General features: G+C 34.6%; 1 protein-coding gene across 1 annotated transcript in view; it reads right to left on the minus strand.

Moving 5' to 3' along the window:
- Positions 1–6538: 6538 nt before the first annotated feature.
- pou6f2 (POU class 6 homeobox 2) overlaps positions 6539–18274 on the minus strand; it is an 86553-nt gene continuing 74817 nt past the window's right edge. The window contains exons 7-9 of the mRNA XM_053487850.1: positions 16248–16386; positions 12906–13074; positions 6539–7401 (exon numbers count right to left, since the gene is read on the minus strand). Coding sequence (XP_053343825.1) covers positions 6897–7401; positions 12906–13074; positions 16248–16386 — 813 coding nt within the window. The 3' untranslated portion in view covers positions 6539–6896. The remainder of the gene's footprint in view (positions 7402–12905; positions 13075–16247; positions 16387–18274) is intronic.

Genomic DNA, 18274 nt, shown 5'->3' on the forward strand with positions numbered 1-18274 from the left:
ACTTTTAGATGCAGTGTGCAACACAAATGACATACTTCCCAATTAAGTGCAATACAGTTGCAGGTTGTGATGCTACTACTGTAGGTATAAGAACCCCTTATGTGTTAATGTGATAATCTTCTAATACTGTAGGTGTAAAAGAATATTTCATGTACTGTGGGCAGTATTCTTTCTTTCCTTCTGTTACTACTGTCGCAACTTGAACTATGTTTATCTGCTGATGTTATTACTATTATCTACTATTAGCAATTTTCTTTCCATTGTTTTGTACATTTAGCTATGGGGTTAAATATTTATACTGTATAAGACACTGTACAGTATGTGGCACTGACTTTACCAGATGGATTTCATAAATTGCCAATCTTGGACTTTCATACACAAAAGTCTTTAGTTTTTACACAAATTGGTATTCTAGGCAAATAAATAAATAAATAAATAAATAAATGGCAGAAACCCCTTGTTGATGAAAGAATTCCGTACGAGAATGGCAAGATAACAGGAAGGCTAATGTACCTTGTGATAATAACTGTTTAGAAACATGTTAAGCAGAAAGGCAAGTCTGAATGCACAGCACACTGGAGCTTGAGGTTTCACTCTTGGAAACCAAGACATCAGATCAGGAATCTGAGGCTATAGTGGGCAAGATGACTCATTGCATTCATTGAATTTGTGACAACAATGCCATGGTCAGTGTCACTGAGATTACATTCAGCAGATATCCCAGAGCTGTTAGAAACTACCTGAGGAAAAAAAAAAAAAAGCTAGTGTGGCAAGCAAGACCTTCTGAAAAAAAAAGTAAAACTTACCATCAAATATTTTTATAAAACTGCACAAACATGCACCTGCATGTTTAACAAACAAAGGGGTTATCACATTGAATATTAATCAAATAAGATTCCTCATTTAGTAGATTTTTAAAATTGGTTAATTTCAATATGTTTGAAGTTATTTTTGCGTTTTCATTTTCCAATGAAAAAAGCTACTGTAAGGACACTGAGGTTTGGACTTTGGTATTTTTTTGTGATATCGAATATGGACATTATGCCATTCTGTTCATGTAGTGATACAATGTTGTACCTTTTAAGAGCTTCCATTCCAATACAACTCATTTAGCAGTGATGATCAACTCAGTTCTCAACTGACCTCAGAGCAGCTGAGGAGGGACATCGGACATACAGTGATTAGAATAATAATAATTTGTTAGTAGGTGCAAAAGCATAATTTTACGTGTTTATAGGAGAAATCTGTCTTAATTTAGATTTTTTAATAAACTTTAACAAGACAAATCAGCTTGCTAGACGTCATGTATTACTTTTTTCGGAGGGCACAATTCCATGACATCGTTTTCTAAAATGTAAACTGTCTCTGTTCTAGTACTTACATCTTCCTGTTAAAATGACACATAATATGACATGTTTAGACTTTATCATGCAACAGTATCTCTGGTTATATTGCTGTTCATATTCACACCAGGCCACAAATAATCTGTTTAAACAGCTATGTTTACCATAATTATTATTTCTTTTATAAAATAGTTACATCATGTGGCAATGACCGGTCCTCTAGCACTGTTGTTTTAAAAGGTACGTAAAGAAAGTTGACATTGTGAACATGTATCTGCTGTTTTTACTTACACTATTTAATTCATCTCCAAGTCTTCTTATGTGTATATTTTGTTCTACAGTACAACAATAAGTGTAAAGCTCGGACACGATCACTTGACTGCTGTTTAATTTGAAGATTAGGTCGATCTGGTCCAAGCTCTTTAACTTTTTTTCTTTCTTCGTCCAATCGCCTTCCGAAGTGGTATTTTGGCAAAGAAATACCATAATTTTCTCTCATATTTAGCGTGTTTTCACGTCAATCACTATTCAATACATTAACTAACAATCTGCTGACCGTTAATAAGACTTGTTGAGAATGGTCCAATCATATGAGCCCAAATATTTAAAAACAATATTGATTCGCTAAGAACAAAAGTGGGAGGGTTCAGGGCTCACAGTGCTGGGCCCCAAGGATGGTTTGAAAAAATCCAATTAAAGCTCAGCCTCAAATCACAGACTTTTCAAAAATTTTCGTGCCTACATAGACACTTGTTTGTCCGGCGCCTAGCATACATAAACACAAATGAACGTAATATAGTTTAAATTTTTTTTTTTATTGTAAATAAATTATATTGAGAAATACAGCAGAATATTGTGACTTGTGACTTTATTTCATTATTAAAATAAATAATTTAATGTTAAAGTAGCATTCTTCTCTGTCTAACTTTAAGGGGCGCGCCCCAGCGCCCCTTATGGACCAGCCGACTCTGTTTGACGTTCTGTATAAAATAACTTAATGACAGCAAATGTCAATGAGCTGATGATAATCACTAATGAGTTAATAACTCCTTAAATACAACTTACAAATGGAAACTCTGAAGTCATTATATACATACTAGTATAATGTCACGAGCTAAGATTGATTTATCGTAATACAGTAACTCTGCTTGACTCCTACAGCGTCCAAGTACCCTAAGTACCGTGTGTGTACACCATTCAAACTTCAAATGAAAATGTAAACATATAGAAAAGCACCTTTGGGTTTAAAATTAGATTAGTAAGGCTAATTAAATCACTGGAAAATAGAATTGTAAAATCTAATAGAAATCTAATTTTAAAAATCCGAAGGTGCACACACTGTGCCACGCGTCTGTTGTTACTAACATAACATGAACATGAAAAAGAGTACTATTAACTTTTGGAAATAATGTTTGTTTAAATATCAAAGTATGACTCTATTGGGTCAGAGTTTTTATACTGTCAGACTGGATGAGACTGGATTTTTACTTAAGTAAAAGTACTGTTACTTCTGTGAAATTTTACTGAAGTACAAGTAAAGTTACCAGTTTAAAAATCTACTCAAGTAAAAGTAAAAAAGAGGCTCATTAAAAATTTTACAGAGTTACCTTTTTTTAACAGCAGGGTGGGATGGGGGATTCTAGTGTAGTTTAAAAAAGACAAGGGAATTGTTTTTAATTGAAGAAAGATGTTGCTTTCTTGTGCTTGAAATCATTTGATGGCATTTTGTTTTCAGCTGGGTCTGCATCACTGGCATCTGTTTTGTCCATCTTCATCGTTCTTCTGAGTTTAGCGCATTTGTTCTTTCTGTCCATCAATCAATCAGTGCAGCAGTTTCCGGGGTGAATTTTTTCCCCTTCCTCGTTGCATTATTTTTATTTATTTTTTAATTCATTTATTTTTTACTCAGTAACGAATATGATTTAAAATGTAGCAAAGTACAATACCTTAAACAAAACATACTTACGTAAAAGTACAGATTTTAAAAAATACTTTAAAAAGTAGAAGTACACCAAAAAAAACTGCTCAATTACAATAATGCGAGTAAATGTAATTTGTTACTTTCCGCCTCTGCTGTACACATTTAGCATTTGTGAAATATTAATTATAAGACATCACTGTAGACTTCAGTATCACTTTGACCCTGGTCATGGCCCTGAGTATGAATAGTAAGAAATCAGATATTTCATGTCAAACAGTTGTTTATTCTTAATTATGGTACAAATAAATGTAACAGATCTGAAGCTGTTTAGGAATACACAAAGTGCAGCTTTACTGACCAAACATATATTGCTTTATATATATGTACAGTTTTCATAAAATGTAAAATTTAAAGCATTAACTTTGGTTTCGAGGTGTCCAGATTCTCTCTCTCTCTCTCTCTCTCTCTCTCTCTCTCTCTCTCTCTTTCTGTGAGTGTGTGTGTGTAATCAGTTCAAGACAATTGAGTTCGGTCACAAAGCTCTCCTTGCTCCCTTCATATATAGGGCAATTCCAGTCACAGTCAGTAAAGTTCATCAATGTAAAACACATTGGGAGGTGGGGGTCTGTGGGAGGCGGGCAAACAGACAAACAAACAAACAAACAAACAAACAAACAAATAAAACCATTACAATTATCTCTAAAATCTTCTATACACATGACCCTGGAAACCACAGCATAAAAGATAACCGGTAGAGTCACACTCTACTTGAGTGCGTATCACGACTAGTGAAATCTACTTACACACATTTACACAAATCCACAAGTTGGGGTTCCTTCTAAAACTCCCTGCTCACTGCATACACGGACAGTCATGAGGTAATCTTGATGCTAGACGGTATGATGCTTCCATTCATTTTCCTCAAATATTTAAAGATTGTCAGCAACATTTAGCCATTTCTCTGTACAGTGTGCATATTACAATTGAGCTTTGGTCCAGCATTCAAAAGATGAGCAAAGGCAGAACTCATTTCTTTGTCACTTGGTTTTTCTTTTCGTTTTTGGTTACAGCTTCTTTGTTAACTTCTGTATGATATACCGTGTCTGTAACCATAAAAACCAGGTTAGTCAGATGGAAATGAAAAAGAAGGCATGATTAAAATGCAGAACTAGTACAGTATAGCAGAGATTTCTTTTTTTAAACCAAACACAACTGTATTTCTACTTTAGTTCATGATGGGGGAAGTTAAGAGGAACCAAAAATATAGCATTTTGGTGATTTAAATTTTTTATGGACATGCTTGTATTATTCATATACAGTATATGTGATTGTGGGAATTACTTTTATTATAAATTCTTTGTTTTACTTGTCGGTAATAAAATTCCCTCCAAAGCTCACCAGTTATAACAACACTTTCATTCATTGCTTTGTGGACCAAAAACAAACTATTTAGGAACGGTGAAGCAAAAACCTAAAATATTAATACGTTTTCTTTAGAAAAGAATTCTTCATATTTTATGTGGCGTCCAGTACTTGTCATATATTTCAGATTTAATTATAATAAATGATGTCATGATTCTTATATTCAGGATTCATTTTTTATATTAGCTCTGTTTTTTGGTATTCCCATTAACAAACATTATAGTAAATACTACAGTTTACTACAGCATGTATTAATTACTACAATAAATACTATAGTTTACTGTAGTAATTACTATAGTTATTACAATTATTATATACATAGTTCACTATTCATATAGTAATATAGTATAGTATATATATATATATATATATATATATATATATATATATATATATATATATATATAGTAAACTATAATATTTTTTTCATTAGTTTTACATGTGAATAAGATTGCAAGGTAAAAATTAAACATGTAAACCAACACAGTTTAAAATAATAGCATGAACTATAGCACCTGGGGTAATAAAATGGAATCTATTATTTGTAAAATATTCATGTCATTAATATGTTCACATTAATTTCTTAACAAATTTTGAATAATTTTAAATGAAGTACTAGGACAGTCATAAGCATACCCTAACCTGATGTCGACTCAGGATTTTTTACACATTTGTTAAATTAACATAGTTTCCAAAAGTTACTTATCCTGAGCAACTTTCCTGACCTTTGTTTCTTGCAGAATTTAATTGATTTGATTTAAATTACACAATTTAAATTTTAATCTACCCTGCTACTTAAATTTGTGATTTTATTGGTATAACTAAAAAAAGTTTAGGATTCCTCGAGCAGAGAAATCTTTACTGACTGTATTAAAAAAACAATAATCTGTCATATAACCATAAAGCACAAACTTTCAGGTAATACAGGTATTCAGTAGATGTAGGGATTGTAGTACCTCTTATTCTAATGCTGAATCAGGGATTCCAGTAGTGTTATTTCAATTTCAACAAACTGTAAATTCCTCAGAATTGTTATGCTACAACTCATTAAAAACACATGCATGATTAGATTCAGTTCATCAAACAAATTATTCCTCTGTTCAAGAATTCCTACAGATTTTTCTTTCTGAGAGAACTGGTTGTTCATTTTGTTAAATTAGCATGTTTTTATCAGTTGTTTGTGTCTGATAAATATAAAGTTACAACAAACTTCCTGTACCAAATCATACAACAAAAAAAACATGCACGAAAATGATAAATCGTAGAAATGATCTCATTTAATTTACCACTCATTGGTTGTGTGCTGCAAATCATGCAGACCTGAAGCCATTATTGGGACAAAACATTGAAAATTCTCATCACAGCAAAAGAAAATAAAGTAAAGTTTTTGCCCATGTATAGTCCTCAGGCTACAGCCCATGTCCTTGGGCTGAAGAATGATGTTCTTTGGCTAGAAGGCTTTGGCAATACAATGACATACTGTAGAGTTTAAGTCACAGCTGCAACAATGTTGGGTTCTGCCACATCGACCACCTTTGACATATAACCCATTCTTCCAGAGATAAAAAAAAAATATTTTAAATTATAACTTTACAAACAGGAGTGAGGTGACTAAGGAAAAGACCACAGGTATATGATGTGGTCATCTCTGAGACAAAGTTTCCAAAGAGTTTGTGATTTCAATTTAAAGACAAAATCATTGTAATATTTACATATAAACCCAAGTGAGCAAGTGAGACAAAGATAATGTTACACCCTCCCACCACCCCAATGCCCCATCACATATATATATAGATATATATAATTTTTTTTCCCCTTTGGTCAGTACAAATGTAAAAATTTGGGACACATTTGCAAAAAGACAAAATAAAATATACAACAACAACAACAACAAAAAAAGAACAACTCATCAGGAATTAGACACATCAGACTTTGGTTGTAGTAGTTTTATAGCTGTCCTTGATTTTAGGGGTGATCTCTAGTGTAAATTCTCTGCTTTTGTCCTGACAAGGACCCCAAATATGAAAGCATTTAGAGTTTATTTTACTTAAGTCTCCTCAATTAAAAGTCATTACAACACTCCTATAACCATTTCTGTCCTTGTTAGTGGTCCATCACAGTACATGTTAGAAACATCCAGGTTTTTAGGGTCCATCCATTGAATCATTGGTAGTCCATTTTTTTTTGTTTCACACGTATGGCCGGCCGATCTATGGATGTTCTTCTAAAGGGTCAGCCAGAGGGTCCATAGGTGCGACACCTCCGAGCTCCGGCTGTTTCAGCCTCTTTATTGTGTTTTTGAGCGCCTGCCTTTTATTGCAGAACCAGACGCGGACCACCTCACGGTCGTAGTTCAACTTTTCAGCAATCTCAGTCATTTCCTGGCCCGAGGGGTGTGTGTTCTTCTCGAAGTGGCTGTTAAGGATCTCCAGGGCCTGTGGTGTGAAAGAGGTCCGGCGCTTGCGCTTTTTCGATGGCTCACTGCCAATAAACTCGGTCAGGTTCTGCATGCCCGAGCGATGGCGGGCTTCTGCCTCGGCCATCCAGCGCTCCAGCACGGGCTTAATCTTCTGGGCGCTTTTTGGCGTGATGTCCAACTTCTCAAACCTGGCAGGATATAAAAGGCCAGGGTTCAGTTTGCCTGTCAGACTGCTAGCTATAGTGCTCTCTTGGGCTTCCTGTGGTAGGAAAAAGTGGCTTCTCAGGATGGTGTGTCTGGGGGAGAATTGAGAGAGAACAAGCTTACTTTGGCTGCCCTGACTGGGCGAACGGGGTTTCCTGCCTGACCCAGTTTCTCAGGAAGAGTCTCCTGCTCCAAGCTGCCAGTAAGACAGAGAGTCTATCTTATGTCACTGTCTTGCTGCGTCAGCACTCGTATGCCTATGTTTTAGCACCAGCAATATGGACTATGTTTTAAACACAGCCTTTTTTTTTACCTTGCTACTTCACTTTGTAACTCTCTGTTCTCACTTTGCAGTGATGGACTGAGGAGACACTTCCACAGAATGGAAAAAAAATTTAGATGCTCCAAAATGATTCAGCATCTGTTACAACTGCTATAATTAAACAGACTAAGTGGGCTTAAAACGCGGTTGTTTAACTCAAATGCACAGTGATTGCAACATAACACACTGATGTTTATTACTTCATTTAATATTCACTCTATTCCTGAGCAGCAAAATGTGCATTTAAATGTAAAAAACATTATTAATTCACATTCATGGCATAAATTATTGACTAAAATGCACAACTATTTTAATACAAAACTGCTTTTCAACTCCAAATAACTCCTTTAGCAACCACCCGTCACCACCACCACCACCATCACCAGTTTTGCATATGCTTTCAAAAAATAAACTTTGCAATTATGAATACGGTATTTATTTTTATAATAATTTTTTATAAAAAAAATTTCACAGATTGGGCCACATATTTATCATATTTGTGCATTATATTCTCATTTTATATTTAATTTAATTTTGTAATCCAAAACCACCACTGTGATATATCTTATAAATCAGTGGTATGATACGTATGCAGGCGTGGGTAAATACTTAAGACATGTCATTATTACCAACATCACCTTTTAATTTCAGCTTATTATTTTTATAGCAATTTACATTAGGGTTCCCTAAATAACCAAGTAATTTAATGTTTATTAACTGATATTCGTATAAATATTAACTATACTAGCCATGACCTAAAATATTCCACATAAATGATCACAAATCAATACATAACATGTTTTTAAGCACTGATAACTTTGTGAACTTTTGCCAATTAACATGTAGGTTTGTACTGTAGGTTTAATTATTATTATTATTATTATTATTGTTATTATTGTTATTATTATTATTATTATTATTATTATTATTAAGGATTTATTAAATATAAAGTCTTAGAATTATGCATGATGGATTAACTTTGAAGCTCATTTAAACTTGTGTTAATTATTTATGTAAAATATTACAAATATTTTGTTAACTGATTTAGTTATTTTATTCATTCATCATGCTTACTGAAAACTAATTACATTCACCACATAGGATCATATTTAGAATTAAATCATACCTTCTTTCATGTTTGTTAAATGTGTGGTTCAACAGGAAAGTAAAAGAGGCACCTTCTATGGACTGTTCAGAGACAGAGCCACTGTAATGCAAGTGTGTACGATAGTGGATGAGGGTGTTCACTAAGCAGCTTACACCTGTCAGACAGGCCGAGAAAAGCCTAGCAGAGGGAGAAGAGAGAGAAGAGTCCCAGGCTTCCGCAAGGACGTCTTTGACGGAATCTTAACTGGCAGTCGAGGAGACGCCTCGAGCAGGGGCAAAGGCCTTTGCTCTCAGGACCCAAAATGCAACAAGACACATTTTTTTTTGTCTTAACATGAGGATGAGTGACGGCCCTATGTGAACACTGGACAGAGGAGTTAGCAAAAGGCAGAATTTTTGGATTTTAATAGTGTCTTTGAAAATTGTTTCTTATTTAACTCCACATTAAACCAGAAATTAAAAGTAGGGGCCTGAAAACTTACAGACAAACCAAGAGATGTTTTTTTTTTTATTACATCTAAATTATACAGTGTATGCACGGTCTTTTCCTAATAACATATACTACACAAACCTCGGTATAAATATATGATTTATTGCATATTATATATAAAACATTCCATTAATTATACTAGCAGTGTTTTAAATAAAATAATGGAAGAAATGTATGCATTCTATTGCTATATAGTGTATTTTTGTCTCTTTTCATTTAAATAAGTGCACGTCTGATAAAATACAAGATTCGCATGAGAGACAATGTAAACCCTTATGTACTGTATATTCCCCAATGTTAAGCATTGCTTCTGCCCAATTTGTTTTGCAAATAACATTCAGTAGATAGTACATGAATCATTCATGTTAGCCGGTTTAGTGCCGGTTAATGGTATACATTCACGTGGCTTAAATGTCTTAAAGCGGTTTCAAATTATGCAGTACCCATTTTGGAAGCGTTCATACGCATCACTGCATCCTAAGTACTATTTGTGCTGCAGACAGCTGGTCATTGTACTGTATGAGAAAGAGAGTTCGATTATTACAGGAATATTGTATACATCCTTTTAAACAACTGATTTAAGTAAATTAGCAGTTTTTCTTTTATACAGTATAGAAATATATCCAGAAAATCTAATCTATGCTGGGATTTGTAACATTTTATCCAAGTGTGAAACTGACACTAATAATAATTTTTTTCAAGGGATTCATTAATGTCCAAGCTTTTTGATCCATTAGCTTTGATCAGAACATCTTGTGACTGCCAGAAAAAGCAGTAAAGATTTTTTTTTCTCTCTCAGTGTAAGCTATGAGAGATCAGACAACATGGAGACATCTGTCAAGCTGAGTTTGACTGAGCACAGACTATATGAGTCCCAAGAGCCTAGATAGAAAAAAAAAACCCATGAACTCATCCTTATCCTCCTCATCTTTGTTGATTTTAACCAAAGGAAAGCATGTGAAATCTCCTGTTAAACCCCAGAACATACAGCAGTCTGTCATGTCCAATGTCACACGAATTAACGAGTGATTAATTAAATAAATAAACCATGTGTCCTCACTAAAGAACCTAGATGAAAGAAGATGGAGTGAAAGCCTCACCTCAACCATATATTTTGCAACATAATTGTTTTTAATGCATGTTTCATTACCTTTTCAATTATTTCATCTGAATTATATATATTGGGAAGAGTAAATCTTTGATGCATAATTTTTGAGACTTTAAACATTAGTTTGAAGCTTCCTAATTCCATGGCAACTTGCCCCTCAGTCCTGTCATACTGTTTCAGGTTTTATTTGCCTTTTGATGTTGATGGGATGAAATGTTTACAATTGCATGGCCTCGCTGTGACACATAAACAGAAACAGCTCATCATCCCGCCCTAACATTTCATCAAAGATCAGCTCTAAAAGAGAAAACTATTCAACAAAGATACTCATTTGTGATGGGAAAATCAGTGTAAGGTTATATTTCGAATACATATCCTACTTTCGCTTTCATTCTCGTGACTTGCTGTTTCCTACAGCAAAATACTGACCCCTGATGTAAGTGTAATTAAAATCGTGTAATGCCTTTGATGTAATGCGTTTGATGTGTTATAATGTATGGGAGCCTTCCTCTTTCTTGCGGTTGGTAAGCACATTTACAAAGCAAATGTGTATGGTTATGTTATGTATGGTATGTATGGTTCGATGCATTGTGCTGCTGTCAGGTGATTGGCTGACTTAAAGACTGCGTACTGTAGATGTACCCTATAGCTTCATGGTTCTATATTTATTTACTATATTCATAACGATTTTTACCTGTGTGGGATACTAATACTTATTGTACTGATGGTTTATTCTTTCTCTCAGTTCTCTGTTGCACTTGGTGGTCGTTCACAAGCCTGTGTTATATTAAATTTATTAATATGTAATAAAAATGCATTAATGTGACAAATTGTAGTGTCTAATAAACACTCTCTCTCTCTCTCTCTCTCTCTCTCTTGCGCGTGCGTTTAGAGTGTGTGTGTGTTTGAGTGTGTGTGAAGCAGCAAGGGTGTGCTTCACACACACACACACAAACACACACACACTCTGCTCTACATAGAAACACTGCTCTGTCGCGATTCTTTTCAAAGGTAAAGTGCAGGTTAATTTGTTTGTTTGCTTTACTTTACAGCAGTGATTCCGTTACTCACACGAGTATCATTAGTGATGTTTCTTGCTAATTTTTCAGACAAAACAGTCTTTCCGTTAAGGTGTGTTTATGTGAAATTCAAATAAGAAAGGTTTACTGTGTAATAAAGTCTTATTAAAGGTTTAAAAATCTATTTTCTCCCTCAGCCTCTCTTATGTGTGTGCGCGCGCGTAATTTGACACCGAGCTGGTTCATACACTTTCTCTCGGGACGGGAGGGGCTTCACACACACACACACACACACACACACACACACACACACACACACAGCGTGAAACACTTGAACGGAAACACTTATCTGTCGGAATTTCTTTTTCCTTTTTTTAAAGGTAAAGTGCAGGTTAATTTTTTTATTTTTGCTTTATATTTTGTGTTAATTATTTTTATGTATTTATTTTTTTGGGGCTGTGGAATGGATAATTTTAGTTTCCATTATTTCTTATGGGAAAATTAAATTTGGTTTACGAGTGTTTTGGAATACAAGCCCGCTTCCGGTGCGAATTATGCTCACAAAAGGTGTACTGTGGTGTCTGGTACCATAAACACATCTTTTAAGTGCAGGGTGGGGCCTCCATGGATCGGACTTGTTCGTCCGGGGTGCATAATCTGATTATGGATGGTGACAGGATGGCGAAATACTCGATCAGAGTTTAGAGCAGGTATGAGCATTTATTTTATAGCCACTATTTACCTTCATGTTTTTTTCTCAAGAAGAGAAAAACTTTCTTATTGATTTTTTTCTGGCCATTAAATAGCACTGGGTTTTAGTTGTTTTTGTTTGTTTTATTCAATGCTGCAATTTGCATATATTATTTTTGGGTTTTATTCATTCATTAGAATTTAATTAAATATAATCAGAATGATTACAGAGAATTAAAACGATGATTGATAATAACTGTTAATAATAAGTAAATAGTAAATAGCAAAATCACTCTGCAAATTTTTCTAATTTCCTTGTATTTATGACAATATAGCTTTATAAAAATATTTTAAGGCAATATTTTAATATTTTTCCAGTTGTCTTATGAATCTAATTTATCATTTGCCTGTCAAAAAGAATTTTCCTCTCTTTTTCCCCCTCAAATCTCTGCTATCAAAAATAAAGCAATCCCAGTAATGACATCAGTCCACATGCTGCACAAAGCAGCATTAATGTACGTCATGTAGTCAGAGTATCATAACCTGTACATAATCTGTAGATTTAGTCGCAGTAATATTGTGCTGCTTTGGTTTTGGAACTGGTCAGCTTTTGCTTTCTTAAAACTGATTTATTTATTTTTATTTTTTTTAATGATTGCATTAGGCAGTGCAAATGAGTTGAAGCTTTTATGTTATGGTTGGATAGTGTAATCATCAGGGATTAGGTGCTTTTGGAGTTGATATACAGTAATTACACTGTAAAATAACTTTTATGTGTCTGGACAATAACACAGGCATGCCTGGACATTGCATATAGCAAATGCCATTTCATAGCATGCTGGTTTCTGAGCAGCACTTACCTGCAGATGGCAGATTGGCTGTAGGCAGGCCCTTCTGTGGCGCTGAGAGCCTGGCCCACCTGAGTTTGTGTCAGACCCAGAGACAGACGACGGATTTTAAAAGCTTTGGCAAATTCACGAATCTCCTCAAGATTCACACCATCCACTTCACTCGGAGCAGTCTGAGGGTCTGAAAAGCAAAAAAACAACAACAAAAAACAAGTGAACATACAGTAACTGCCAAAACATGTTACCTTGAAATGGGGTAGTTTATGTTTAATTATCCTGTTCCTGTAATAGGAGTTGGAAAAAAATGAAAGTTTTAAGAAAATCAAGAAAAATGCAAGTTATCATAAGGGATTTCGAGGCTCACAGCTTATTTCATTACTTACTGAAATTTTAAACTTTATATCTATAGTGAATGTGGCAAAGGATATATTCATTGCTGAAGTAAAAACCTTAGCAACCTTAGCAATCTTATCTCTCGCATCTGCAGAACTCCAAAAAGAGATTTGAAAAAGCTTTTTCCGGGAATACATTCAAGGCCTTTTTGTCTACAATTCCTCCCTTATCCTTCATTAACTCAAAAATGATTTGAATTATAGTGCCCTCAAGAACACATCATATCATTTCCTGTTATCCAAAAACATGTGCGGGATGAAAGAAATTGTTCCCATTGCATATGTAATAGCTGGTCAATAAAATGTGTTTTTGTGTTGTCTCACACTGTAGTCCTGCTTAGCATTCTGCTTATGTAGGGAAAAAAGTTTGGCAGATTCAATTATTCATGTTGGTCATTATCAATGAATTATTAAAGAATCCTCGGGGCATATTGAAGGTAAAAACCTACTGAACCGACCCCTTGTCATTCCTCATAAGTAAATGTGATCTTCAAACGTGGAGCAGTACTCGATTCTGTTATGGCCTTGTAATGTTTAATGGTGGAGATGAAGATGAAGATAAATGACATATTTAGAGAGACATTCTGAGTTACAGTTAAACTCATTTGCAGGTAAACTTAAGAAGTTCTTCTAAGATACAGTGGAATAACTGTCCTTTAGTCCAACGTTAACAGACATGCGATTCCATATTGTCTTTACAGCTTCTACTTTTTTCTTTTTCTTTTGAGTGCGACAGATGGTGTGACCATAAAAATATTAGTCAAAAATAAAAACTTGCAGAAACTTTGCAGAAATAATTTACCCTAATTGTACCTGGTACAATCCATCTCACCCACCAGCATATTATTGTCAGTTAAATTAAAGTATATTTAATGTTGGGCTTAGTCTGACTTTTTTTTTTTTTGGTACATTTTGCAATCCTAATTTAAGTTTTTTTTTCATAATTAAATAGCATTTTATATCTATTTAAAGCTAAATTAAATTTGAATTAACTAGACTTATATATAGTTACAATAACACTTTATATCAAGAAAAAAATGGGCTTGACATGTCTGTTTGAAACACAAGCCTTACAAATACATATTGTATTGCCTGGTGAATGTGAGAAAACCAGAAATAATAAGTATGGTAAAGATACGGCATTAGATATGATAGACATGTCTATTTAATGCCATATTACATTACGCATCTCTTATTATTGTAAAGAATAAGAACCATTTGCAAGTGGTAGGTCAATTCAGGTGTTTTTCTATACACTAAATACATTTGGGATTGAGATTTAAATTAATTAGATAAAAATTGTAGACATTTTCAGATTTAGTTTTCTAAAACAAATACAAATATATAAATAGATGCTACACAACTAAGAACACATCACACCTTTTTTCATCCATTTTTTATGTGATCAGAAATACAGTAATAGTATCTTAAATATCTTGTTGCTCAGCAGTCCCATGATAGATTAATATGTAGCTTCAAATACTTGGTTTTACTGTGAAGTCTGCATTTGTTTTAAAAAGGATAAATAAAGATTTTAAAATAAAAACAAAAAATTGCAGGAGAATCGAATAGAGCTACTGCAGAAGTAAAAAAAAAAAAAAAAGGATATACATTCACAGCCAATACAACATCATGATAGAGAGACTGTAAATGTTGTGAAACCCCTAAACAACTGTCATCATCACCTCTACAGGGCAGGGCTGAAAGTAACGCAATCCACCATTTGAAGAAGAAATATAGCTAAAAATTTCAGAATATCAAGTACAGAAAATATCAGCAAGATCCACAAAAAAAAAAAGTCTTAAAAAAGGACTTCATCAGGGACTAATCAGGGTTAATTTGCTTAAAACGTCTATAAAAATATTAAGTAATTAAATGAAATTCTGAACTCATCATCTCATTTTCATCTTTTGATCTCAAAACCATGTGTACGTTTAGTGTATAGAAAATCAAAAGAATTTTGCCTTGTCGTTCCAATACTTTTGAGGAGGGGACTGTGTAATATAGTATATAGTATATAGTATAGCAATACCATGAAACCAGATAAATAAATAAATACTGGAAATAGGGAAGTAATTTTCTATTTCTTTAGAGAAAACTGAAATATAAAGCCTTAATTCATTGAGCCCGATCAAAGCAAACATTCAGCCCTTTGTAGCTCTGGGTCACTGATTTTTCATACTTCTTTCAACCTATGTTCTCCAGATTTGCGCTAGACAAGGACACTGTGAAAAATACAGTGTGGCGTAGAAAGCTGCACCATGCCAGCAAATTGATGAAATGAATAGAGAATGCCAGAGGTATTACATACATTTTGACACAGAAGAAGGGTAGAAAAGAAATATGAAACAGACCATTGGCTGCGTTTGCAACAAGTCGATCAATGGCAACTTCCCTTTTATTGAATTCAAAACTCCATCGCAGATGGCTTTGAAACAGGTTTAAGGCAATTGCCTGTGACAAATGAGAATTTATCTAAGTAAAGCAGTTTTTTAAAGAGACGCCGGGTCTGTGACAGGCAGCAGGGAGTGATTTATATGTGGTGGCTAAGCAACTCTGCACACAAGGCTCTGTTTATGACACAAACGCTTTTTAATGCACACAGTCACAAAGGAAAAAAAAAGTGCACAAAAACAATCCAAATACTGTTTCGGCTCCAGTCAAAGACAAGAATAAATATCAGTACAGCTTTCGGCCATGTAGATGCCAGACCTTGATACGTGGAGGATAAAAACAGTTTCAGAGCTCAAAGTTCTTTTTTTGTATTCTGCTATAATCAGACCTTTTTCGGCAGATTTAAGCACTACAGTCTAGGTTTGCTTTATAATATTCAAAACATTAACCTTCAAATGCATTTAGAGTTAGGCCTGTTATAACCACAAAATTTGTGTGTGTGAGTGTGTGTGTGTGCGCGAGCATGCACATGAGCATGTATGTCAGAGGATGAACTGTTTGTACTTACTGCTAACAAGCTGCCCCACGCTGAGTGCTGAAGGTGAGGATGAAGAAGCTTGGCGGAGAGGACTCTGGCTGTGAGGCATCCGCAGCAGGCCTGGCTGGGACACAGGGGGAGGGGGCTGGGCCTGGGCAGCCTGGGACAACTGCAGAAACGTACACGCATGCAAAGAAATACACAAAATTTTAAGGAACAATGAATGTATAAGATCAGTGTGCATAGTGTAAATAAGGTGAGGATGAAGATAAGAAAAATCTGGAATAGATGAAAGACCTTTTTTAACGTTTGTCTAGCTCTTGACGCATATACACAAAGTAGGAAATGTTACATACTGAAACAGGTGTGTAATGGAATTCAGAAAACAATTCCCTCCACAGCCAGTTTATAAAGAGCACCTGTTTTATGATCATTAATAGAAGCACTTGTGTTATTAAAAGGGACACATGTACAGTATCATGGTCATTAGTAGGTGTATCTGTACCCCCTTTTTATTCATGCAGGTATACAATCAGCCAAGCAAGTAGAAGTAGGGCAATGCATACAATTGTATATACAGTATGCATTTATGTATACAGCACTGATTTTGCTGGATTTAGAAGCCATGATGCAAAAGCCATCCAATTTTTGTTAAAATAATATTTACAAAAGGAAATTAGGCAGAGATCATGCTACAACACTGAGAAGATGCATTGTGTGTACAAGATGCATAACATAAATTATGGTGGATTTGGTACACATGTCTGTCTGCAAACAAGATTTCTGAACTCTATTATAGCATTATGAGACCATAAATGTATCTGCTGAGTGAAACTGATACTGGTAAAGGAGAAGACTGATGCTGGTGCAAAGCTCAACCCTTTCTTCCCTTGTTCCAAGTTACTGTCAGTGACATGCTAACATAAAACACAAGTTTGCTATATTTCTTTATATTAAAACTCAACCAACACTACAACTGATAGGACGATGCATATTAATATTTGGCCACAAACACAGGTGCAGGTTAGTTTATCAACTAGGACAAAACTTGGGGAAGTGAAATTAGAGCATTTTGCAAAAAAATCGGTCATACTGATATAACAAAAGCAACTTTAATGTTTCTTTTTTTGGCATTTTTACTTTTTAACATGCTAATGCTTCAAAGACTATGCACAAAAAAAAAAAATTCTAACAGCTTGTAAAATTAGTTTTTTTTTTATGTCTCATTTTGCTGTCAAACTGTTGTTGATATACCAAATAAAGAGAAAGTTGCAAGTTAAGATTCAAAACTCTTTAATATCACAATTACTAAATTGTCAGAGAGAAAGGTATAATTGCAAGCTCTATTAACGTGTTTTTATAACAATTTGGCCTGTTACATTTAAGTATGAGTGTGGAGTAGTCACCTTTTATAGTGAAGTGGAGTAACATAAATAGTGCACATCCACAAAACCAAGTTATTATTTGGAATATATGGAATTTAAAAAATATATATTATTTAGGATTAACTGCAGTGTTGCAGTGTTGAACCACCTGGTTAAGATAAAGTATTGGACTAGATGATGTGCTAGTTCTTATCAGTTACCTTCCCAAACTTTTTTTAAAACACTGCTGTCATATACACATTAAAAATGCACAATGGAAAGGCTGGCATATTTGGCATTCTCTGCTTAACGGGAATCACAGATGCTCCAGTTTAGTGAAAGGAGTAACCAGAGTTCTACTGGTGTTGTGCAGGTTGTCATTAGGAGCTGTGTGTCAAGAGCATAAAACTGATAGGTTCATGTTATATGCACAGTTGATTTTTGCTTTTACAAGATCAAGACGATGCAGCTCACGGAGAGAAGACGTAGGTTGGCTTCTTTTGTTCTAGTCCCCAGTGCTATTAATTATACTCTGCAGAGACAGAGTGTGTATGTTTGTGTGTGTGTGTGTGTTTGTGTTGGTGTGTTCGGATGTCAGAACAAGTGTTGCATACACTGTCAGAACTGTCGACAGCTGCTGGAGAATTATCCTGAATCTGCGGTGCTCACACAGAGCTAGTTGTGTTTGACAGC

Source organism: Clarias gariepinus, chromosome 26, assembly GCF_024256425.1.
Source record: "Clarias gariepinus isolate MV-2021 ecotype Netherlands chromosome 26, CGAR_prim_01v2, whole genome shotgun sequence".
Lineage (NCBI taxonomy): Eukaryota > Metazoa > Chordata > Actinopteri > Siluriformes > Clariidae > Clarias > Clarias gariepinus.